At 41.3% G+C, this 27,827-nt stretch overlaps 1 protein-coding gene across 1 annotated transcript in view; it reads right to left on the bottom strand.

Annotated features, from left to right (window-relative positions):
- Positions 1-27,248, bottom strand: part of LOC139467420 (uncharacterized) — a 34,630-nt gene extending 7,382 nt beyond the window's left edge. Inside the window, exons 1-6 of the mRNA XM_071248981.1 lie at positions 26,988-27,248; positions 9,082-9,196; positions 7,394-7,710; positions 4,982-5,009; positions 4,351-4,375; positions 2,704-3,041 (exon numbers count right to left, since the gene is read on the bottom strand). Of these exons, the coding sequence (XP_071105082.1) occupies positions 2,704-3,041; positions 4,351-4,375; positions 4,982-5,009; positions 7,394-7,710; positions 9,082-9,173 (800 nt within the window). The 5' untranslated portion in view covers positions 9,174-9,196; positions 26,988-27,248. The remainder of the gene's footprint in view (positions 1-2,703; positions 3,042-4,350; positions 4,376-4,981; positions 5,010-7,393; positions 7,711-9,081; positions 9,197-26,987) is intronic.
- Positions 27,249-27,827: the final 579 nt, after the last annotated feature.

The raw sequence follows: 27,827 nt of genomic DNA on the forward strand, positions 1-27,827 counted from the left end.
CAGTGGTAGACAAGTCGTAAGAGAGAGACATGGACCCTTTCAGTCAGAAAATTTCGATCGATGACGATCCTATTTCCGTTCATTTAGACATGTACACTAGTCTTGGTACAAGCACAGCGCCCTACTAATCCAATCTATATAAGGTATCATCGGAGACGCTGCAAATAGTTGTGAGTTGCGGGGCCCATGGTATTTGAATTACGACATTTGTAACGTTATTGTAGCTTTGAGGAACGTTGCCAAGGCTCTGCTTTTGTTGGCTCAAATTCAGGATCGGCCCGATTATGATCCTTGGCGGGCATCACCAAAGTGATAATCTATCCATCCACATTAAGCTGACACGACTGAGAATGGATACGGTTCTGACAAGCCAAGGATCATATCGGGAAGAAGTCTGGATTTGCATCAACAAACAACGGATCCTGACACGTCTAGGGGGCGGAAGTTTGCACTGCGAATCGCGGCGCTAAGACCAGTTGACGACCCATGTCAGTCTATATCACCAAGATGATTGGGTGAGAACGAGAACAGGTTCTCTACAGTACATGTGGCCATGTACGCCCTGGGTCCAAACAATGTCCTTTTTGTATGAACGCATAACTTACCTCAGCGTATTTTGAAATGCATAGCATTGAAATATTTAAAAGGAAAGTACCAACCTTGACTTTCTCACTCAAAAGCCCAGAGGGGACACAAAGGGGTCATGATGAAATAATATATTCTGTTCTTTTCAGTGAAACATTGAGGAACAATGACTGGTCAGCACTTATAACAGACCCATGTGGCTGACATCATGGCACTTGTGACTAAAACAAACACTTTACATTAACGCTTGGCAGAACGTAATAAAACAGATATTTCCAAAATAAATGCGACAAGCATATCTGGCATTAGGGTTACGATATTATTTGATACACCGAAAGCAACCGACCATTTCATCTTCCGGAGGATAATAATAATAATAATAATAATAATAATAATAATAATAATAATAATAATAATAATAGGTTCATCATAAGGTATTATTATTATTATTATTATTATTATTATTATTATTTTTATTATTTTTATTATTAATATTTGTATTCTGGCCTCCAATGAAGATGAAATGTGCGGCCCCTAATAGCAGGTGTCTTTTAAAGAAAGCCACGGATATAAATGATATAACAATTATCCATGTTAAGTAGCATGCATGTTACTGTGAAAGTAGTTTAAATATTGCCGGCCTGCCATCCTTTTCACACTCTTGCCAAATATTTCCCTTCGCCATGAAGCAGGGTCGAAATGATGTGATATGACAGTCAACTTGAGAACATGTTTCATAACAAACGTATCTTTAAAAAAAATAGGGTGAGATGATTTTTTCATAAAATGATTTACGGTTAACAGATCAAACAAACTTGGTTAGGCTTGTTATTTTAATTTTAAAATACTTGATAGACAAAATGTGATAGGTCAGGGCTATTGATGCAATATATTGAGTCGCTACGTTCACAGTTTAACAGAAGAGGCATTGTGCAATGCAGAGACAGAGTCAATATAAACAAAGGCCCATTGTGTCTACCTTAACTATGACTCAATTTTCAAACGTTTCGTTGTTTCGGTGATATCCCTCGTGGGACCCCAGTACACCCTGCTTGGCTTATGAACAGACTGAACTGAGGGTTGTGAGCGTGTGACTTCAATTTTACGCCACTTTTAGCAATATTCCAGCAATATCACGGCGGGAGACACAAGAAATGGGCTTCACACATTGTACACATGTCGGGAATCGAACCCGAGTCTTCGGCATGACGAGCGAACGCTTTAACCATTAGGCTACCCCACCGCCCATTCTGAGGGTTGTGATTTTACAACGTGTTATTCGTTCGTTATTCGTGTTATGCCTTCGTACCCAAACGGCATGGTTCGATGCTCATGTTATCAACCACTGGTTTGCCAGGTCCAGGTGTGATAATTTACAGGCCGCGACGATATAGCTCGAATATTCACGTGTCACGTAAAACAATATTCACTCACGGTTACAGTGTTACCAGGTCCATAATGTCTTCATTATTAATATTTGTGTAAACGCACGTCTTCTCAATTCAGCATTAAACACAGTCTGCAGACTACAATGAGCCTTTGTAGATACAACATTGATTCGGGCATACAATAACATCATGCACGCTGCAATAGAGGCATATAGGCGTGGGGGTAACAAGGGAGATACACATGGTACGTCAAAGTAGACTAGAGACGCTGACGAAAGTGGACCTTGGTAGTTTTATTCTGAATATGTCATGAATGACGTTAAGTTTAACGTCACATCGGCATTATTTCAGCCATATACCGACATAAGTCATGGATGCAACTGAACCTCTTCATGATAATCGAGTCTCAGGATAAAAATTGTCATGCATGATAAGTTTAAATTTCATATTGGTAATTCCGTTTTACTTGGTTGCCGAAAGATCGATGTTTTGGTGTAAATACTTGTGTATTTCGGTGTAAATATAAATATTATTTTCCAAGTTGTGGTAAACTTAGTCTGTTGCTGTTTATGTAAATCAAAACAATGGTTTCCTTGGAGTAATAGATGAATATTTAACTCTAACTGCAACTGCAACTTTCTAGAAATTCGATGCCTCTTTTTAAATAATGAATAAATGACAATTTCACTAATCTAAATCATAATCAGGGGGAGGTAAATTCGGCACTGACCCGTCAGTCGGCTTCCTTTGTCTCGCATGTAACGAGTCTCGCGACCATTCATTGGCTGGTTCAAAATCTGCGTCATTTCCCGATGTTGGATGAGGTACCTGATTGGCTGGTTGCCGAGCAGCCGGCAGTTTTGGCGGGTCTTCTTCTTTCGTAAACAAATACTCTCTGCGAGTCTCGTCCGGGGAGGGAATGTCCACGTCCTTAGTGCGGGAACTTCTTTTTTCACTGAATGTAAATTCGTTTTCTGTGTTCCCTGGCACTGGTTCACTTATACCATTTCTCGGCACTTGGTTAGCTGACGCTGTTGGACTTTCTTCACCAAGGGTCATCGTTGCATACTGGAAGTACATCGCATATCACAACATGTCAATCATAATACAGCCTCCATGTCTATTCACAAGTAGCATACATGCATTCTGTTTGCTAGTCTGTCTCACAGGCTCTTAACCATATTATTTACCTTCCGCCCAGTCCATACATACTGTAATTCTACACCTCTAAATGAAGCAAGTCTAGATTTTCAACAGGTCTGAATATCCCTTCTCAATGGGGCTCCTCTTCAATTTAAATAGAGTTGTTTGTTTCAATCACAATTATGTATTTTCGGAGACTAACCGTTAGTTTATTGTTCGCCTACTCAAACGAACTCAAAATATTTTTTGTACAGAAAACGAAAAACTGTATGTTGTGGCATTTACCACGATCAAGATTGCTATTACCACCCCTCTCTAGACATCCGGCATACCACTTAATTTGTTTTGGCATCCAGTTGAAGAACTCTTCAGTCATACCAGCGTACACAGCTGGTACACGTAGATTAGACTGGGATTTCCACATACAATGCATGATCATGCATGGTCGTAAGCTTAGGGCTAAATAATAAGTCATTCGTTGTAAAAATGAATAAAAAATGAATAAACATAAAATGGTACCAGATAAAATTTCACAGCATCAGGAATACCACTTAACAGGGCTCGACTTTCGGCGTACCAAAAGCACAGACTTTAATTGTATTCTACTTCGCACAGTAAACTATACACTGCCACCCCCGTTGATCCGGACGGTGGCGTTCCCAGCAATCCTGATTAAAGGGGTCCGGACTAAAGCAGTTTTAGTGTATTGCATGGTGCGTGTGAATCCTCCGATGAATATATAGTTTAATCACTGTTTGCTTGTTCAAGGCTCCGGGCTCCGGGCTCTGGGCCTGATGTCATATTACAGGTCGAGTAATAGTTCCAAAATCTACTTCACTTACATCTAGTGTCCTATATTCAAAGCTCAATGGGAATGCGTTAGGATCTATACTATCGAAATTAACTGTTGAGTGAGTGAGTGAGTATGGTTTTTCGCCGCTTTTAGCAATATTCCAGCAATATCACGGCGGGGGACACCAGAAATGGGCTTCACATTGTACTCATGTACCCATGTCTTTGGCGTGACGAGCGAACACTTTACCACTAGGCTACCCGACCGTCCCAATTAACTGTTGAACATTACGATGATAATATTTCTTATAAATGACGACACACCTTTTAATTACATAAACACACATTATATATAATATTGGGTAAATAACACGAGAACCTTTATAGGTTGAAATAGTTTCGAATTCTAAAATACTCCATTTAAGAACAGATGGGTACGTACCGCTTCTCCTTGACTTTTCTGCGCCCTGAAACATGGGTAAACATACTGTAACGTGTCGGTCATGGTTACATATACACCAAGGAAAGACATGCCAGGTGATAAGGTATACGAGTACTGATTACTTAGAGAATAACCAATGAGGTAACCCTCGGAGTTTTGCTAATTCACTCAACCTGTGTTGATATATCTGATATCAAAGCCACGCGGGTGATTCTATCAATTTATCAGTGTGTGATGTAATGAACTGTGGATGACCTCATATCGTATTGACTCAACAATGTTTGTTTGTTTGTTATTTAACCCCGCACTAAGCAATATTCCAGCTATATAAATAATCGAATCAGAACCAGACAATCCAGTGATTGACATCATGAGCATCGATCCTCCCAATTTAATCGATAACTGTCAATTAGTTTGTTTCCTCCTCGTTCGAAATGTGTGTATGATATAGTGCCCATTGATTAATATATTTCAGTGAAGTATTTGTGTTATGTAATAGAACGGATGTTAGCTTAACGTGATCATATTTGAACAGCGAATCCTGGCACGAGTAAGGGACATAACTCTACATAGCCAGTTGTTGGGAAAGCCGTACCCATACCCTGTGTAAACTGAAATGTATTAAACTTACCACAACGGCACCCTTTGATTTCGGAAACCTGAAACGACAAGTTCATTAATTAACAGCTTGTTGAAATAAGTTCTTGTGAAAGTACACATTACAGCGTTTGCCTTGCTTCAGAATAAACAGATAATGTATGGATTTTTACATACAAAAGTGAGTGAGTTAAAATTAACGTCGCATTGGTAATTGTTCAGTCATATACACTCTTCAAGAAAAGAAACGCACAGGTAGATGTTTAGTAAATGTATTGCACCCAATAAAGTCTATACATTTGATTTAATATCATGGATACAAATATGAAATGTTGGAGCTCCATAGTCACATGTTGTCGTTGTACAAAGGCATTGAAAACTGTTTATTGTCATGTCACATAAGGCCAGAAGGTTGCGCTGAACTCAGTTTCTCGTGTGACCGCCCCAGGCAGCAATCACGGCTCTGCATCTCCTGGGCACTGACCGAATAAGTGTACGAATTCTGTCCTGCGAAATTCTGCGCCATTCTGCTTGTAACGCGTTGGCAAGTTGTGGGAGCGTCTGCGGCGTGTTCTGACGTTGACGTACACGTCGATCGAGTTCATACCAGATGTCTTAGATTGGGTTGAGATCTGGAGATCTCGACGGCCAGGGCAAGACGCTGATGTTGGCATTATGAGGGTAGTGTACCTGGACACGAGCTGTGTGCGGTGGAGCGTTGGCCTGATGAAACAACTCCCTCCGGCGGTCAGTGATTGAGGAGGTGAGGTTAAAGAATTGGATTCATGTAGCGATTTGCTATCAAATTTCCTTGAACCACAACCAAGTCAGATCTCGTGGTGTAGGATTTGGCCCCCCACACAATGACACTACCGCTACCGAAATTGTCGAATTCACGTACACAATGTGGGGTAAAACGCTCATTTCGACGACGATAAACACATTGTCTTCCATCTCGCAGGTGAAGAAGAAATCGTGATTCATCGCTAAACGACACTCGTTTCCAGTTTCTCAAATTCCAAGGCTGTAAGGTATGGTACCAACGCAGGCGACGCTATCGATGGATCTTTTGCAAAACAGGGACGATAACTGGTCTTCTGGATCGGATTCCAGCCTCGCGAAAATAGTTCCTGACAGTCTGGTCATATATCCTCCTCAAACCAGGGATGCGTCCTCCATTGCGATGACGTAGGTGGAACAGTCGAATGTAGCGATCCTGTGCAGGGGTGGTAACTCTTGGTCGGCCGGTTCTCGGACGGTCTGCAGTGGAATTGAACTGTGTGGATCGGTCACAATGGCGGCAAATGGTGCTGTGGTAGACGTTGAAGTGGCGTGCAACAGAAGACTGCGATTCCCCTCTTTAGATACGTCCTATGGCGATGTTCCGATCGGCAGCGTTGAGTATCGGCATTTTCGAATTTGAAAAATGTTGACAATTGAATGACAAGCTATTGGCGTATGCTTGCCTTTTTATAGCCACTACCACGAGCTACGAATGCCATAACTTGCACGTGCATTTTGCTTTACTGTTTTCCTCCATGACATTTTTTTTGACAAGAGTGAAAAAGATGCCGTTTGAGACATTGCAAATCAACAATGGCTGCGTTTTGACGCACCGTTTGTCGAACATCAGGCCACCATTTTCTGATAACATATATCCAATTTATATGCCGGATTTTTTGTGTAGTCAGGTTCAATGAACTACATACTACCTGTGGGTTTCTTTTTTGAAGTGTGTATATGCCAGTTTAAGATGGAAACCCTGCTCAGACACAGTATACTGACTCCGAACTAACCAGTCATTGTTTTAACCCCTTAATGTCGAGCGCCAGGCAGGGTAACAACAAGTACCATCTTTTAACGCCTTTTGGTATGGCGCTCTCCGCGAAGACGCTCTATCCACCAGACCACGGAGGGGGTCCAACAACTTGACAACTACTGGCTATTACATGTGCAGAGTTTTCATCAGACCCGTGAAGATCCGGGGTAGAATAGATCTTCAGCAACCCATGCTTGCCGTAAAAGGCGACTATGCTTGTCGTAAAAGGCGACTGACGGGATCGGGTGGTCAGACTCGCTGACTTGGTTGATGCATGTCATCGATCCCAGTTGCGTGGATCGATGCTCATGATATTGATTATACTGGATTGTCTGGTCCAAACTCGATTATTTACAGACCGCCGTCATATATCTGGAATATTTCTGAGTGTGGCGTTAAACAACAAACCAAATCAAAATCATTGGAAAAATATATAATATCTTTTTCATTATTTATTTATTAGTCGGTCAAATATGAAAAACACGGAGGCGTTTCAGGAAAATAGCGACGACAAGAAGTCATTTCATTGAAAAATAAATATCATCATATCGAATTATATATGAGAGCAAATTGTGAACCATAACAACTAAAAACGTTACGTCCCTGAATGCACGTGTTGTATCCTACCTTTCGGTTGTGCGACATCGTATACGACTGCCCCCGGCTGCTGTGTGTAGGGCCCGTTATAAGTGTGTGCTCTCACAATTACGCTGGTGCCGTCTTGTTTCGGGGGTCCAGCAGGGGCCCTCTCCTCGATATACCGCGGCCTGTAGGAAGCCATGTGGCGGGTGGGCATTGTGGGGAAATGGTAGAGGTCCCGTGTGGGCGGGGCTATCGGGTAGGGCATCGAACGGGAAACCGTGGGGACAGAGCCGTTACGAACGTGGCCGTTGATCAAAGGATCTTGGTGGCTTGTTTTGTCATCAGATATTCCTCGGCATCTCCTACAGTAGAACAGTTCGTTAGCTTACCTGTAAACGTGACTACCATTATCTTAATTATCGGTACATGATAATTTAAATTTTGTGAATAGGTGAAATAAAAATAATTGCTACATATATATCAATAAAAGGAAACATATATCTTGAAACGTATTTGAGAAACTCAGTCGTCGTAGCCATTTTTATATAACATGTCTCGATTATCACAATTTTTCGAGAATTGAATAAACTGCAGGGTAAACGAAAGTATTCACTTGAAAATTGGATTTGATAAAAAAACAACTTACAAATGTGATCAGAACGTTACCAGACTGAATGTATGGTATCTGTGAGGTGAGGTGAAATGGGGTTTAACGTCGCGTCCAAGAATATTGCACTCATATAGCGACGTGCATGTACGTGTGTGTGTTTGTGTGGCTGCTTGTACTAGTCCGGACTGATGCCGATTTATAGTGCTAACTCACTGAGATACCATGCCGCAGTTTAACATGAACACCCCACTCAGACACACTATACTGACTCCGAGCCGACCAGTCCTTGTTTTAGCCCCTTAAATGCCGAGCGCCAGACAGGGTAACAACAAGTACCATCCTTTAACATCTTTTGGTATGACGCGGCCGGGGATCGAACCCCGGACCTTCCGCTGTCCGGGCGGACGCTCTACCACTAGACCACGGAGACGGTCTTATGGTATCTGTGAACCCACTCAGCCACTCATGACAATACCTGCTTTACACTGCTCATGACATCCCCATCGAATAACCATTTCTTGTTTGTTTCATATTTAGCCACCCTCAAACATGCGTGTTTACTTTGTGTATATGTTTTTGCAAAGACATTAAAACCATAATCCAGAGAAATAATACCAAGAAACATAAAACAATTATGAAAAGAATGTAGGATATCATTCAAATCTTTATTGATTTATTAGTGAGTATGATTTTACGCAGCTTTTAGCAATGTTCCAGCAATATAACGACGGAGGACACCAGAAATGGGCTTCACACATTGTACCCATGTCGGGAATCGAACCCGGGTTTTCGGCGTGACGAGCGAACGCTTTAACCACTAGACTACCCGACCGCCCCTATTGATATAATACGTTTTCAAACAAATATATCAATGATGCAGACATGTAGTACACGATACAGTATTAGAGAGAAAATGTACATAAATAAGTTGAATGCAGTCTTAATTTAGTAACTTCGAACTACATTTACCTTAATTACACGGTCTACATTCTCCAGACTTAATAACTGTACAGACATTAAAAACTGATGGTACCTTCAAAGTAATAATGGTATATTTTTTTCAAATAAAAGTAAATATTCATCTTCCATACTTCAATGGAGTATTTGTACATAAGATCCCTACCTGCATGTATAGTAGATAGCGACAATGGTGATGAGTAGCATGACGCAGCAGATGATGCTTGCAGCCACCACGCCTCCGAGAGTATCCTCCATCTTCACTTAGTATCACGTCACGCCTGGAACATAGGCGTGTTAAACTGGGAATAAGGACATAACTTGTGCACAAGGTTCCAATCTCATTAAAATCAGATCTTAGTTCTCTCTATGCTAAACAAAGATCTGAGGACATCCCATTAAGGGTCACTCAGAAATATATGTCCTTCATGCAGTTGGTTAAAATCCAACTCACTCAGTCACTCACTAATATATATTGCGTACAAGACGTGCAGAAACCGACGTCCTATGGTGTAGTTATATAAAGTGTTGTCCGTAATTAAAGCACCTGGGAAATGTTATGTTCGCCACTGCACCTGAAAGGCGCAAGGTTGATGCACAGTTTCTTTAAAAATCAAACTTTATGCGAATTTTCCGAAACGTGAACGCCATAAGCAGAACTTAAAGGTAACTCTGAATAGATTTCACTTCCCTGTTGGATCCATGATACACAGGGTACACAATATGGCTATTCACGTGGACTGGTTCCACGCTCCAGTTGCGCTGTCAGTTGTAAGTTGTATTTTGCACGATGATAACCCCTTTATCACACATAAAGCGGCTTTTCAGAGACGACGGGACAAAATACATGGGAACGCAAAATTATGCTTAGGTTGTAGAGAATGCAGTCAAGGTGCAAAATTATGCTTAGGCTGTAGAGAATGCAGTCAAGGTGCATATTTGTGTAGTTTTACCTGTCGCGTTACCTCCTTGCATGTGACGGTCTGATTCAGATCTTTTGTAGCCATGGTTATCAACATACAAAACTCCCTATATTTTCATTTCCCCCATGAAATACGTGTAGGGTTTAAGCTAACATACACTTGAGATTTTCCTTAATGATCTGTTTGTGTTGTGTATGTTTGTTTGTTATTTAACTGCGCACTCAGCAATATTGCAGTTATTTGACCAAGGCCTGTAAATAATCGAGTCAGAACCTGAAACACAAGTAATCGATATTATGAGCAACAATCTACACCGATGACACGCAAGTCACCGAGCCTGACCACAATCCGGGTTAGAATAGGCCTTAAGCAACCCATTCTTGCCGTAAAAAGCGACTATGCTTGTCGTAAGAGGCGACTAACGGGATCGGGTGGTCAGGCTGCTGACTTGGTTGATGCAAGTCACCGTATGCCAATTGCGTAGATCGATGCTCATGATGTCAATCTCTGGATTGTCTGGTCCAGACTCGATTATTTACAGACCGCCGCCATATAGCTGGAATATTGCTGAGTGCAGAGTTAACAACAAACAAACAAACAAACAAATGTTAAGTTGTACCAAGACACTCCACCACGCCCATGTAAGACCACCCCTACAGACCAGGCTTCCCCTAACACCCCCACCCCCGACCACCCCGACTCCGCTGAGGCAGACACACAAGGGTACCCACCGACCTTGAAACATCAGGTTGTTGTGCATGATTGTCGGTCGGTCTGCTCATTGCGGTGAGATATGTGTATTTCGTTAAGGTCTCATAAACAAGAAATCTATTTTAAAACTAGCAGAACAACGTCAAAAAAAGGTTTAATCTCAAGTATAAACTGTCGGTTGACGCCAAAATGATATGAAGTAACCCATTTTGTACATGTTAGTGCCACGGGGGTCGCACATCGCTCTGATTTGTCAGCACCCGTGCTCGTGTCTGCTGTTAGACATTCATCACTTCTGACTTTCCTCCCGCAACAGCTTTAAACTCACTCACTCACTCACTCACTCACTCACTCACTCACCCACATTCACTCATTGTAACGTGACGTTCATATAGTTTCATGCTTATTAATGTACTTTGGTGTAATATTCAGAAGCAGTAACCCCTCAGCTATGCTTAAAATATAGAAAGGTTATTGTAACTGCGGGTCTTATACTAGATATATCGCCTAGCTTGAACATACGGGACAGGATTAAAAAAATTACCAAATTTGAATTTTTTTAATTAACTGAGATAGTATAATACTGTTGTTAATGGCATGCATGTTCTATACAACCATGCTTATACCATTCTTATACCACCTCGGAAATATCACATTTATTTCTGGAATATACAGAAGAAAATACAGTGAAGGCGAAGAATATAACAGAAGATTTAACGCCACGTTCAGTATAAATTCTTCATATGAGTGAGTGAGTGAGTGAGTGAGTGAGTGAGTGAGTGAGTGAGTGAGTGTTTCTTCGTGGCTTTTAGCAATATTCCAGCATGATGGAAATAGACCCCGACCTTCAACGTGACGAGCGAAAGCTTTAACCACATGGCTACCCTACGCCTGCACTAGAAATGCGAGTTTTTGTATGTGATATGTCTCTATTAACAAACTCTATGATAACACTTTGCTACTTCGCGAGGCACACCAAGAGCGGTTTTCGAATAGCACTGATGTGGAGACTCGAACGAGGGTCTGGTTTATCACGATGGAACGCACTAACCAGTGAACTACCTGTCCATTGCCGGTCTAGTTTTACCAGCATCACTGTTATCTCGGTGGCAGCTGTCATGTCGATTTCACATTTCCATCATGTCGATTTCAGCCTGTCGTGCAGCGCGTCAATCCCAACACGGGAGATTGCCAGGACCCGGATGTTGAACACACCTTCCTTCGGAGGCGGCAATTAAAAATCAATAGTTGACAGATCGAGTATTATGATGTCACTGACGCCACACCAACATCACAGCGGGAAAACGCACCGGACAGCAGTAGCGTTCCCATCGAATCATAGGTCAAGGTCATGCTGCTACCTTGGTCTAGTGGCTAGAGCGCCTGCCCGGAAAGTGAAAGATCAGTGGCTACATACCCCGGACGCGTCATGACAAAAGACAATAAAAGATGGTACTTATTGCCGGGCGCTCGGCATTCAGGAGATAAAAGAAGGACTGGTGGGCTTGGGGTCAGTATGCTGTATCTGAGTGGGATATCCACGTTGAACTGCGACATGGTGTGTCAGGGGTTAGCACTACAAAACAAAACCGGCATAAGTCCGGAGTAGTAGAAACACACACACACACACACACAGACACACACACATTATTTTATTATTTTGGGCCAATGGGATTGCCTGTTCTTAAAGCGTTCGCTCATCATTGCCTGTTCTTAAAGCGTTCGCTCATCACGCCGGAGGCCTGGGTTCGATTCCCCATATGGCTACAATGAGTGAAGCCTATTTTTGGTGTCCCCCGCGTGACCATCAACATCAGTTGGATTAGCCTTTTCTAACTGCAGAGGATGGTGCGCTGAAATAATGGTAAATATTTCATGCGAACAAGGATTGATTGCTTCTTGATTCGCCATAACATTGTAAACACACACAACCCTCCGGTGAGCTCCAACTTCTTGAAGGTTGCTTGTGTGCCGGGAGCGCACTCGTACCACACAGACTGATATCTGGCATGCCCTACTTGGATGGAAACCTTTGAAATCGGATATAGACAAGAGGAAACTACCAATGCAAGAGCAGAATCGAATTAACTCCGAGAAGAATCTTCAGTACTAGATGCTTCTTCTCAAATTACAATTGTTCTACAATTATATTGGTTATGTCCCTGATATAAGAAGGGGCACGGGTGGCCCAGTCGTCTAAGGCGCCGCGATTCGCTGTGCAGAGTTGCGTCCCTTGGGCATGCCAGAAACCTATGATTGTGGGTTCGAATCCCGGTTCGTCCCGATTATGTTTCTAGGTTTGTGAGCATATACTCCGAAACGTTGTGTTCCTCATAATAAAGAAGTTGACATCCATATATTCTCTTACTTATGTGTATCACTTCTAAATGCCTTTCAAAGAACTACCTGAAGGAAGCTTTGAAAGATGACATTAAAGTGAACAATATTGATCCGAAATCCTTTAAACAAATTAATCCGTTTATCACCCCTGGCAAAGCCTGGTAATTCGCCAAAGGAAATTCGGCCCTGAAACAAGCTGCAACCTTCATGATCCAGACCTGTGCAGTCTGGAGACCTGGGAAAGTCCGAGGTGTGTGTGGCAGGATGAACTGCTCGTTCATGTGTGTATCTGGCGACACAGAGTGAGTGAGTTGGGTTTTACGCCACTTTTAACAGTATTCCAGTTATATCACGGCGTGTCAGCTTAATGTGGGAGGAAAGCCCGAAGTGATGCAGGTCTCAGACGTTTACCACTTCGGTGAAACCCACGAGCACGGGTATGGTGCTGACAAACCTAGAAACATAATCGGGGCGAACCGGGATTCAAACCCACAATCATAGGTTTATGCATGCACAAGGGACGCATCTCTGCACAGCGAATCGAGGCGCCTTAGACGACTGGGCCACCCGTGCCCCCGCGGCGACACAAAGACAATGTGCGGTATAGTATAGTGGACACTTGTCCAGTGGCAGTCAATGTGGCTCTCCATAACAAGCATATGGCCCCACATTTAAGCAGATCAAGAAACAGTAGGGAACTTAGAACAGGGAACAGTTAAAGGTCTCCTCCAACTGAAGTGAGTGAGTGAGCATGGTTTTACGCCGCTTTTAGCAATATTCCAGCAATATTAACAGGTGTTCGCGAAAAGGCAAACATATCCTGCTCTACCGGTAGCACCCGCTTCTTAAAGCACTTCTCAAAATCTATACATGCGCTGTACACAGGTAAACGAGTTCGATGTCAAACCTATTAATTCAACTGCAGTCACATGTATGATTGGAAGGTTGTTTTCAGTTGTTAATCATCTGTCAATCATATCAATCATTGACCATGCTAAACACATGTAAGTGAGTAATTACTACATCTGTGTAGTCACAGAAGGCCCTGGTAACCTCGCTGTATCAATAACTTATTTATGACCTTGTTACCGTCTTGCACTTACATAGTTCTGACGTTGTAACCGTCGAGCACTGGGACAGTTTACAGACATATTATGTTAAAAAAAATACAGAAATGATTGCACATGAGCTCAATTATTCTGCCAGCCATAAGTTGTTTATGTTTTCACAGCAGACCGTGGTGACATTGAAGGATGGTGGATATAGGATAAATTGTGTTCCTTTTATGCGTGTTTTAGTTGGCTGGCAATTGATAAACATCACGCTGCATTAGGTAATGTAGCTGTACAGCACTGCCCTATGGCAAGCCGTTTTCACATTTATTAAGGAATAACAGATATCTTCAATTGTTTTAAAGATATTTGTATTTTATTTAAAGATATCAATAATGTATTTAAGATATCAAAAAATAATTAAAGATATCTTAAATTTATTTCTGATATCCATAATACAATTACTGATATCTTAAAATGTTACGGTGATATCAACAAATTAGTTTGTGATATCTCTAAATGCATTTAAGATATTATTAAACATTTACCATCCTACAGTACATAATTATATTAGAAATAAATTCAAGATATCTTGAAATAAGTTATACATATCCACAAATGCATTACATATATCTTTAATTTAATTAGAGATATCTTTAATTCAATTCAAGATAAACTCCATAACTCAATGTACAGTTTAAAACTACGTAAATGTATGATCAAGGCAGACCTCCCAACACAGTATGACTTGATACAGGCATTCCGTTCGTCACACACTTCGGATAACTCGATATATTTTGGATGGCCAAGTGGAGTTCGAGTTAAAAGGAACAAGGCTAGCAAGTTTGATTCAAGTCGTTAAACAACATTTTGTTTGTCTGCTAATTCGACTTTAGGATGTAAATTAGTCTAGCGGTTATCGATTACCCTAATTATCCAGAGGTGGTGTCTAAGTGGCACTTAATTCAACGTCTAGACCTAGCCTGAAAAGAATGAGTGAGTATTGTTAAACGCCTCTTTGAACATTTTTTCACAGCGTGTCGGCTTCATGTGGAAGGAAATCGCGAAGGGATGCAGGTTTTAATTGGAGAAACCAACGAGCACGGCTATGGTGCTGACAAACCTGGTAGCATTAACAAGGCAAATCTGGGATTCGAACCCACGTCATTGCACAAATTGTGGCGCCTGGGAAGATTGGGCCATCCGTTCCCCCATTCATGAATGGGTATAAACAGTGGCGACACAAGGTGTTGGCATACGGGCGTCCTGCCCTGCCGGTAGGGCCGTCGTGAAGGTAAGGTCAGAATATACGACAAGGACACACGACCGTTTAAGTCAACGAAATTGTTAATGAATATAAGTCAAGAGAATATCTCACCGTAGCGTATATGCTGGTTCCGATGCTGGTGTTGGACAAACATATATTTAATCACGGCCATTATTTCAAAAGGCCCGTGGGTTCGAATCCCGGTTTGCCCCGATTATGTTTCTAGGTTTGTCAGCACCATACCCGTGCTCGTGGGTTTCACCGAAGTGGTAAACGTCTGAAACCTGCATCACTTCGGGCTTTCCTCCCACATTAAGCTGACACGCCGCGATATGACTGGAATAATGTTAAAAGCGGCGTTAAACCAAACTCACTCACTCACTCAAAAGGCCCACGGAAAGAATTTTCATGGTATAAGCATATGGAGATAAATACAATTGTTTATAAAACAATGAATACATGATATTCAATAATTAGTGTCGAGCGTATTCGGCAAAAGAAAGTTAACACTTGAAAATTGGATACACCAAATAATTACAAACGCTATGAAAACGTTACTAGGCTGAAAACAGTTGTCAAAGCAATGCAAACTTAACCTCCAAAACACAACTATGATACCCGTATCAAATATATCAATAATACCATCGAATAACGATTTCTTTTTACTTAAGAAATCCAAAACGGTATATTATTTGTATACCACAATTCAGAGACCATATACCGGACCCGTGAAGATCCGGGGTAGAATAGGTCTGCAGCAACCCATGCTCGCCCTAAAAGGCAACTATGCTTGTCGTTAGAGGCGACTAACGCGATCGGGTGGTCAGGCTCGCTGACTTGGTTGATGCATGTCATAGTGAGTGCGGCGTTAAACAACAAACAAATAAACCATATATCGAGTATATGGTCTCTGCACTATGTGACTTCAGCCGTGAAAATACTTTTTTAACGTTGACAGGTTGACCAGTTGACAAGTCAGTCCAGTTGACAAGTCATTCACCATCCAATTCTGTCCAATCAATGCACCACAAAGCCAGGCATTGCCAACAACACTGCATTCTTGCTCCTAATACCGTCTCGTGTACAGACACACCGCAGTCACCTACTGCCATGCAAGCAAATATGTAGCCATTATTAAATCATTTCCACACAGAACCAACACAGCAAATTCGCCCGAAACGTTGTCTGGTGCCAGGAACATTAGGTGTTTCTTAAACAGGACCTTAATGCACCTGTGTCGGCTAAAAGCTTTTCGCTGTCGAATAATAGACTCTAGGCATTAGAATTAAATCTACAATGCCACGTTTCGATCAAAGCCTATGATTACAGTTTCAAAGCCGTCTTACACAGCGGTATATGATGTGGGAGCGATAGTCAGTCAGTTGATCGGTTATCGATCCATCGCACACTCCGATATCAGTAAAACGGACCTGTGCAGAAAATAAGAGAAATTACAGAGACAGTGAATATGTTATAACGGTTATTAACATTAGCTTTCGTTTAGGTATTCGTTTATGAAACAATATTTGATATAACTTAGAAGATGTTCATACTTTCTTGTCAAATACCATGTTTTTCTTATCGAATAAGAGAGATTTAGTGTTGGGTGTATTGGACACTAGTGAAATGAATTAATGAATTAAAGAATTAATGAATTTATTTATTTATTTATTTATTTATTTATTTATTTATTTATTTATTTATTTATTTATTTATTTATTTATTTATTTATTTATTTATTTATTTATTTATTTATTTATTTATTTATTTATTTATTTATTTATTACAACGTCAGTTCTGATTTTCTGTTTGGGGGCATTATTACAACGGAATTTGAACGGATTACTCGATAGAATTCCATTAAAAACAGACCAACGCCGAAACGGACTAGCCAGGTTGGTCATTATGAAGGTAGCATGTGTCATAATGTAATTTTGGCACAGACGCATTTCCATACCATTTCAAGTTTTACATGAAGGATGATTAAAGGGAACATAAGGGGCGGTGGGGGTGAGTGTATGTGGGGTGTGATTGTGTGTGTGATTGTGTGTGATTGTGTGTGTGTGATTGTGTGTGATTGTGTGTGTGTGTGTGTGTGTGTGTGTGTGTTGGTGGGGTTACTTTGAAGAAAGTTTTTCTTCAGGGCAGCGTGTGAAGTTAAGATCAAGTTCACGTTGTAATATTTTTGGGTGTGTCGTGAATATTGCAATGAAGCAATTGTTTCCCTTGAGATTCCTAAGGTTAATGTTCACATAGGAATATATAAATGCAAAATGGGTGCGTCATATGATTACTCAAACATTTGTTGTACCCCGACGCATGGCTTCGCTTTTATCGCCACGTTTTCCTTCCATGTTATGTCTAATTGAAGAAAGTTTAATAGTCTCCACAAACACAACGAATCGAGCTATACATGTACTGTCTTATTTTTAAGAACCTCAGTCAACAAGTACGATTTTTAACCTGCTAGTTTGGTCCTGGGTATCATACGGCATGCCATTACAGACGTCGAGGATATGGATGTGCGATAAACCTATTCTGCAAAGTAAAGACACAGACACAGGACTCACACAGTCCATCGTTTTGTTAAAAAAAAATGATTTCTTCTTGAAAATGTCAGTCCCCGCGTCTACAACATAATTAAAGAGACGTGCTAGTCTATGATCTGTCGAATAGGTATCGAGGTGACCGATAAGACAAGATACACGCCTCCCGTTGACTTAGTCTCTCCTTCCCACGCCCCCGTTCCGCCTAAAGAAGGTTGTCGGTCATATCAAGTGTAAGTCAACTGCTATAAGTCCGGGAATCTCCTATGAACAGTGGCTAACAAAGGCAGGAGTGTATAATTTTTCTTTCCCAGTGTACCGCGATGTGGTTTCATGCCGGGTCATATTACCACATGCATATAATGAATGTCCTTGTACTCTGGGTGTGTGACGAAATATGTTATTTGTGAGTCAAGGCGGGGAGCGTTTTGTTAACAGAATGTAAGGCAAACAACCTATGTAATATGACGTTGTGTACTTAGGATATCGAACATATGTAATTTTATTCCCATTGAACTGAAGACCGCCTCCGTGGTCTAATGGTAGAGCGTCCGCCCGGAGAGCGGAAGGTCCGGGGTTCGATCCCCGACCGCGTCATACCAAAAGACGTTAAAAGATGGTACTTGTTGTTACCCTGTCTGGCGCTCGGCATTATGGGCTAAAACAAGGACTGGTCGGCTCGGAGTCAGTATAGTGTGTCTGAGTGGGGTATTCATGTTAAACTGCGGCATGGTATCTCAGTGAGCTAGCACTATAAATCGGCATCAGTCCGGACTAGTACAAGCAGCCACACTCACTCACACACACACACACACACACACACACACACTATATATATACGTGCAATGATCTTGGACGCGACGTTAAACCCCATTTCAACTCACCTTTTTAGCTAAGCTGGATTCTAGACGTCATGAATAGTGTACGATGATTTTCACATGTAGTGTATGATAACATGGTATATTGTCCATACGGATTAATACAACAGAGATATCAATACCGTACGATAACAAGTGTGATAGCTTTTAACATACCCTCGAGTTGATTGGATTTAGACAATATTTTGTATATGTAGGAAATACGGTTCTATATATGTAGAAAACATTGTTCTTAATGTGCATTAAAAACATTGTGTATGTGTGTAGTAGAAAACATTGTTCTATATGCGCATTAGAATAGTACTTTATATGCAGGAAACATGATTCTCTATGTACAGTAGAATTGTTCCATATATGCAGGAAACACAGTTCTATATGTACAGTAGAACTGGTCTATATATGCAGGAAACACAGTTCTCTATGTACAGTAGAACTGTTCTATATATATCAGGAAACCTGATTCTCTATGTACAGTAGAACTGTTCTATATATGCAGGAATCACAGTTCTATATGTACAGTAAAACTGTTCTATATATGCAGGAAACACAGTTATCTATGTACAGTAGAACTGTTCTATATATGCAGGAAACACAGTTCTCTATGTACAGTAGAACTGTTCTACATATGCAGGAAACACAGTTCTATATGTTCCATATGGTTTATATACTACATATAGTATAGTTCTATATTCTGATTGTGCATTCTGTCATTCTTTTCTCACTTTTACCTCGTGAGCTCCAAGTCCGGGGACTCTGGCGGGACCTTAAAGTTAAAACGATATATATCGATATACTGAAGTTAGTTACGTTCCACTGTATTGAAACCTGTCTCAATAAAAGCGGAGCAAAGTTAGTGTTTCTGTGGCATTTTATTGAATTTAACTACCGAAAAACATCAAACGTCGGTGTCAACATTCTGTAATTAGGGAGATGATCTAAACTCACATCAAGGTATCCTATGATATTCTCTGATCATGCGTACTTTCACATTCACAGTGCCGGTCACGATATGTTCCCGTTCATACAAGACAGTCGACGCCGGGACCGTATGTTGTGAAACACGTGTATTGTAGTGCCGACAATACCATATTGGGCGTAACAATAACAAGTAGGTGTCACGTGAATGGGCATTTACTCTCATAACGCTCAGCGCCATATCTGAGACCGTGTCAAAGGTGCTCAGTCAATGGCGGCGGTTGGTTTGATGGGCGGGTTGGCACGAACTACCTTGGTTTGTTGTGTGAATGAAAATACCAAGCATTCTGTGCAGTAAACATATCTTGTAAACATTTCACTCTTAGAATATTGTAATCAGTATTTCAGTCGTACCGTGTTGTAATACGTGTCTAGGCCAGCTGTATGGAGCCCTTCCATTGGTTAATATGTTGCATTTCAAAATACAAAGGGGGACCATTCCCCCCACCCCCACCCCCAAACACACACACACACACCCACACTCCCACCCACACCCCTAAAAAGGAGGAATGAGCACCATGCTGGGAATCGAACCCGGGATGGTTTACTACTACCTGACTCAATTGACAATCCATCATAACAATAACTCGGTGGCTAGACGTACATGTATTTCATCAACAGTGTTACAAGGGAACGCATTAATGTTTAGGCAATGATTTGTCTTTCATCAGATAATGAAGTAGCTTCCCCTTTTTTTAACATCTTTTTTTGTCAAAGTACATACGAAACGCAGTAAAAATGTAATAAGGCTTTACATAAATCCCCCTAAATCTAAACCGGGACTATCTATCTCAATATCGTATTCCTCCACTAATCCATCAATCAGCGATGCATCGCCTAAAGCCACCCATGTAACAGGAGACGTTCCATCTTCATCAAGCTCACTAGCAACCCCAAGGACATAACAGTCCCATGACAATGATTCACAAATAACAATGGTTGAATTATTTTGAATCAAATTTGTATTCTATCAATTAATTCATACATTATTATTGTATTTTATCTTTTTATTATTATCATTATCATTATTATTACTATTATTATTATTATGATTTACTGATTAAAATAAAACATGCAGCAAAGAGGGTTTTGGTGATCCTGGCACAGTCAGGCTGGTTAGGTTCATCATCAGCCCTTGCCCCTCTACGCGCAGCACAGACAGCGAATGGGACTTCTCCCAGGAAGCGCTGCCTAGTCAAACCCACCCAGAACTTTTCGGAGAACGTGAAGACTCCCCAACACTGCAGCCTTCTGCATTACCCAGATTGTCAGAAGGGCTGTATTCCTGGTAGCAAACCCGGTACACTCCCAATGTCAGTCAATAGATTGGAAGGTACCAAACCTATGGTACCGAGATCAATGGGGAGTCGGACAACTTGGTACTTGGGATGCAGGCGTGACATTTCGAAGGCGAGAAAGCGATATTTGCCATGTTTTTCCTGAATCTTGTCAATCACATTGGTGTCAAAGGGGACAGAAAATTCAATGATATAAATGATTTCATTGGATTTATCAAATAGGACAAGATCAGGATACGTCTAAGACTATATACTGGCCTATTCCAAATAATTTTGTATTTATCATTTTCCATGACGCCCTCAACATATTCCGGGTCGTACCATGGGTGGACCTCTGTGTCAAAACCACAAGCATGGCGAAGACGGTAATAAAATGATCGACAATCCACTGACAATGTGTTGGACAGTCTCATTAAATTCATTACATAATCTACATTTCATATTTACATTTTGATGCAAAATCACACATTGACAGTTTCGAGTGGGAAGTGACTGGTCCTGAGCAGCAAAGAGAAAGCCTTCTGTTTCACTTTTCAGGCCAGCCGACCTAGAAGTAGTAGTAGTAGTAGTAGTAGTAGTAGTAGTAGTAGTTACATTTTTTATTCAGATATCTATACTTGTATCTCTTCTTCACTGTGCATCACTATATTCCGCAGAAAAAGCAGTGACAATTTCAAGTTTAACATGATTTGTCAAAATACAAAGACGTCATGAATCGGGTTGATTGTCATTACAATCGACATCGAACGTATATCAAACTCGTGAAGTCGAAGTTCATGCAGGGGTCCATCTACTTATAATCTCGACAAAATACCATCGACATCGACACATAGCGTTATTACAAAGCAAACTATTGTTCACAGGTAACCCAAGTTACGCTCCGGAGACGTAACACGCCTAATTGTGTATTTGAATTATGATTTTGCACATAACGAACTGTTTTAAGTTCCCTTGGCGTTCGCAATATCCGACGTTGACTGTGAGAAAATACCGTTACTTAGACCACTCTCAACACCTGTCTAGAACATGTAACATATACAGTAAAACCGCGTTAACTCGAACTCCATTAACTCGATGTCTTGACGGTCTGATATTGACACTCTGCTAATCTGGAACTTCGGATAATTCGACGTATGTTTATAGGTCGACAAAGCCTTTGACGACAGTCATGAGACAAGCGTTTGGTAGAAGGAGGCCAGGACTTCGAGATAACGAGGTATAACTTTGTTTCGTAGAGCCCACGTGTCATGGTTGAGTGAGTGAGTGAGTTTGGTTTTACACCGCTTTTAACAGTATTCCAGTTATATCACGGCGTCTCGGCTTGATGTGGGAGGAAAGCCCGCAGTGATACAGGTCTCAGACGTTTATCACTTCGGTGAAACCCACGAGCAGGGGTATGATGCTGACAAACCTAGAAACATAATCGGGGCGAACCGGGAGTCGAACCCACAATCATAGGTTTCTGGCGTGCCCAAGGGGCGCAACTCTGCACAGCGAATCGCATGGCCTTAGACGACTGGGCCTTCCATACCCCTGTCATGGATGATCGCCATAGCGCAAAGCTAGTCTGTAGAACACGTACTTGTCCCGCCCTGTGTTCTTTTCAGTTAAGTCATTGTACTGTTAGGTGGGGCAGTGATGAATTGACTGTCGATGACGCCTTGTACCTTGTGATGTAGCACCCCGCCCCGGCCAATATCAAATCCTTTCATGAGTAGATTCAGAAACTCTGCGTGGGGTATATTTATTTCGAGAAGTAGTTTGTTTGAAAACTACACCTAGTGTCTAGTGCACTTAAAGTACGTTGTAACACCGTCTTATGAAATGACTTGTACAAGGTTCTGTTAGCTAAATTTGTTAGTTACGTTGGCTCAACCTTTGCGCGAACATCTGGTATGATTGTTATTTGATAATGATTTATAAACACATGCTTATGATATAGTCGGAATCATACAACCGACATTTTTAAAGGGAAAGGGTTGTGTTGCTCTTAATTATATCAAGGGAAATAGTGAGTGAATATGGTTTTACGCCGCTTTTAGCAATATTCCAGCAATATCACGGCGGGGGACACCAGAAATGGGCTTCACACATTTTACACATGTCGGGAATCGAACTCGGGTCTTCGGCGTGATGAGCGAACGCTTTAACCACTAGGCTACCCGAAAGGGAAATAGAGTTGATGTATCCCAAAAATATAGGCCATGTATAAGATGTATTTATAACATTACATTTGGAACTTATACATGGACTGAATGACCAATGACTTCGGGTTTTACGCCATTTTGAAATACATTTCATCATTACCACGGCGCGGCAGTTGAGGTGGGAGGAAATCCCGAAGTAGGGCAGGTCCCACTGAAACCCACGAGCACGGCATGGTGGTCACAAAGTTAAAAACATAATCAAGGCGAAACTGTGATTCGAAACCGGGATGTTAGGTTTCTGGTACGCCCAAGGAAGTCAACTCCGCACAGGGAACAAGACACCCTTGCCCTCTAGACAGAAAACATGCGATAGATCGTGAAGCTCAGAGAGAGTGAGTATGGTTTTACGCCGCTTTTAGCAATATTCCAGCAATATCAAGGCGGGGGACACCAGAAATGGGCTTCACACATTGTACCCATGTCGGGAATCGAACTCGGGTCTTCGGCGTGATGAGCGAACGCTTTAACCACTAGGCTACCCGGCCGCCCCCGTGGAGCTCAGAAGTTCGGGTGAAATGTATATGCACGGGTATGGCGCTGACAAAACATTAACCTTTATCGGGGATTCGAACCCAAGACCATAGGGCTACTTGATGTCACAGCGCCTATTAGCTGTAGATTATAATATATTATGGTGAAATCCACCTCTCGGGAACGCAGTTAGTATACATTCATGAGTACATTGTCGTTAATTTTTGAAATATGAATTACTTGCTATCCTTATACCATAAATGAAGTCGCATACATATGATATATAGTGTGTCAAATAATAATGCCATCACTCCATAGCTATAGCTCAAGGGTCAAACTTACTCCCTATCTGATCACGAAACTGATCGGTGATATAATGTCACCATGCTTGGGTAGGCGACCGTTGAGGTACATTTTTACTCATCTGAAATCTAACGCTTAAACTCAACACACCCGTTTGTGTGAAACCATACATCGTATGCATGTGGCGTGACGCGACAAAAGTGGGAATGGGGTTAAAGAAACGAAAATCTTTGAACATACACTCTTCAAAAAAAGAAACGCACAGGTAGATTTTTAGTAAATTTATTGTCCCCAATAAAGTCGATATATATTGAATTTAATGTCATTGATACAAATATGAAATTTTGAAGCTCGATAGTCATATGTTGTCGTTGTACAAAGGCATTAAAAACTGTTCATTGTCATGTCATATAAAGCCACAAGGTTCCGCTGAACTCAGTATCTCGCGCGACCGCCCCGGGCAGTAATCACGGATCTCTTCGGCACTGACTGGATAAGTGTACGAATTCTGTCCTGCGGAATTCTGCGCCATTCTGTTTGTAACGCGTTGGTCAATTGTGTCTGCGGCGTGTTCTGACGCTGACGTACACGTCGAGCGAGTTTTCCCCAGAGGTGTTCGATCTGGTTGAGATCTGGAGATCTCGACGGCCAGGGTAAGACGTTGATGTTGGCATTATGAGGGTAGTCTACCGTGACGAGAGCTGTGTGCGGTGGAGCGTTGTCCTGTTGAGATAGCTCCCTCTGGCGGCCAATGATTGGAAGAAGGTGAGGTTGAAAAATTGGATTCATGTAGCGATTTGCTGTCAAATTTTCCGGAACCAAAACCAAGTCAGATCTCGTGGTGTAGGATATGCCAACACCCCCTGGTCCGATATCCTTCTCAAACCAGGAATGCGCCCTGCAGTCTCCGTAGCTCTCCGTAGCTGTGGCATTGCGATGACGTAGGTGAAACAGTCGAATGTAGCGATCCTGTGCAGGGATGGTAACTTTTGGTCGGCCGGTTCTCGGACGGTCTGCAGTGGAATTGAACTGTGTGTATCGGTCCCAAAGGCGGAAAATGGTGCTGTGGTGGACGTTGAAGTGGCGTGCAACAGAAGACTGCGATTCCCCTCTTTAGATACGTCCTATGGCGATGTTCCGATCGGCAGATTCGCGGCATTTTCGAACTTGAAACATGTTGACAATTGAATGACAAATTATTGGCTTATGCTTGCCTTTTTATAGCCACTACCACGAGTAACAAACGCCATAACTTGCACGTGCATTTTGCTTTACTGTTTTCCTCCATGACATTTTTGAACAAGTGTGAAAACAATGTCGTTTGAGACAATGGCTGCGTTTTGACGCACCGTTTGTCGAATATCAGGCCACCAATATTTTCAAAAAACATATATCCAATTTATATACCGGATTTTTTGTGTAGTAAGGTTCAGTGAACAACATACTACCTGTACGTTTCTTTTTTTCGAACAGTGTATTTTAATAAAAGACAACGCGAGGAGACACCCAGCAAGGCTTTTTTGCATTTGTGTCACGACGTTCGATTCTGACGCTGCGTGTAAATGGTTCGTCTTCTCGAGAGTCGATTGTTGGTTGTCTCGAAATATCACTCTATCAAAAAAGCTCATTTCCTGTCATAACTATATCTCGTTGAATCCTATCTACCTTAATTTGGACGTACTCTCCGTACAAACCATATTAACACGAAATAGTCATATACCCGTATATCCGTCCCCGGAATACGATATGAGTTACAAATCCCACGTCGTCAATCAATATATATGTTGATGTTTATATGAAGTGGCTTTGTACGATTAATGAATATTTTATATCCCAGACACACTGTATAAGATCTTGATTAAGCTTTACGGTCTGGAATGAAGGGTGCGTTTCATTATGAACTACAGTTGTTTGTAATGACGCTCGCGTGTCGTAGTGGAAGTCAATGGAATTTCTAGCATGTCCATTGAGAGGTCAGGTACAATGATAATAAGCATTTTTGTTTTGAATTTATAGTAGTCCTTTATTTGTATGTATTCATTGATGATGATGATGATAAATAATAATAATAATAATAATAATAATAATAACAACAACAACAATAACAACAATAATAAAAATAATAATAATCATCATCATCATCATCATCAATATATACATACATATAAAGGACTACTATTAATTCAAAACCAAAATGCTGGGTCTTTAAGCTAAGTGATGGCGTTGATCGATGGCTACGGTGTCAAGGAACGCTTTGCCTGGTCGAGGCTCGACTGCACTGGGCTTTGTGTTGACGCTATCGACACAATTCCCTCATGTGTTTTACTAATGCGTCGCAAGCTTTGTATCTCTAACATATCCCTATTCGTCTATTATTGTCAAATCCTTCATGACGGCGAATAACACAATGTCACCTGTCACCTCACCTTGACGATGACAGATATAGGGCGATGTGGAGGGGAGCTCGTTAGTCTGGAGATCTCAAATCAAATAATACTTGTTTTTAGATGTTATCACAATAAGCCAAATATTCTAAAATTCCACAGTAAGTTTAATAGTACAAAAAAGAGTGTGTTGGATAAATTATCTAAGTTTGGTTCAGTCACAAATGCAAACATATAAGTCATCTAGATGAAAACAATACATACACTGTAATGCTGTAAATTGTTGTAAATTGCTGTAAATTGCTGTAAATTGTTGTTAATTGTAAATATTCTGCCCTGCTGCCACGTAATTTAAACAAAATTCGTATGATCTTTAATGCCACAGTCTGTGGCCAATGGGATACATAGTGGGAGTGGTGAAGCCTTAAGAATTGTCCCGTTATTCCGAACACTCGTTAATCCGTTTACCGTTAAACTGTAAACTCGTTGATATTTGACGCGTTAATGCATGATCTTATTAATCTGAATGACTTTACCCTATGGATTAAAGATTATAAGCCGTGTGTACCATAACAAACAGGCCATGCACCGAGAAATATAAGGTTAAAAACACCAGGGTTATATTATAGTAGGCGTGAGGGCTACAGCGCCACCGTTTACCAAGGTGCTGTAACTATATACAACATTACAACAGAGGCAACAAACAATATTACTTACCTCGATCACAGAAATATCCAATGTAAGTAATCCTATATTCGAAATTAAAGTTCGAAATCTGTGGGGGGAAAGTCGGGGTTACCCCCCAGTATCCTCACGCCTCACCCCCTTGGGGATTCATCTCACAAAGATACTTCAAATTCCCTCTGACCACGGATATCACTGAAAACGAAGGTAAATATCCAACCTAACTGGTTTCCCAGCTCAGCGCGGCCCCACTCAGACTGGTTTCAATGACAGAGAGTAAACTAATATGCGCTAAGCAAGCGCGCCGCGTTCGATAATATACATAAATAAGCTTTCAAAATCCCTTCTTATAATTCGCAATGCAAACTCAACGGTGCGTGACATAAAATTGTTTGCTTATCCGCGTTTGTGCGATTTGCTCTGCGCGCCAGGACGCATGAACACGTTTGAACGTCTCTGATACCAGTAGTAAAGTTTGATAGCTTTCTGGGCTGATTTGAGTTCGATCTGTCGCGATACAGGAAACGGGTTCGATTTATTGATTGTCAGATCGATGGGTTGTACTGTTATATGTGCTTCTGTAATCGCCCATCAATCATAAGGGGTTTGACCAGTAATTGCCATTTAATGAAGTGTAAACGCTCTTTCGTGGTTACTGTTTATTAAAAAGGTGTATTCATTAGGTTGGTTTCTATAACTCATTTGCTTGACATGTTGAATTTTTAACGCATCAATGCAGTATTAGACCTAAACAAATTGCGTAATAACTACCAAACAGGTTTGAGGTGGGCTTTTGTCGGTATGCTGTTCTATTTATGGATGCTACTCATTCGTGAAAAGTACATAATACATCGGCTCCCACAGAAACATAAT

This window comes from Haliotis cracherodii, unplaced genomic scaffold, assembly GCF_022045235.1.
Source record: "Haliotis cracherodii isolate W230 unplaced genomic scaffold, xgHalCrac1.p SCAF_2, whole genome shotgun sequence".
In the NCBI taxonomy this organism is placed as follows: Eukaryota; Metazoa; Mollusca; class Gastropoda; order Lepetellida; family Haliotidae; genus Haliotis; species Haliotis cracherodii.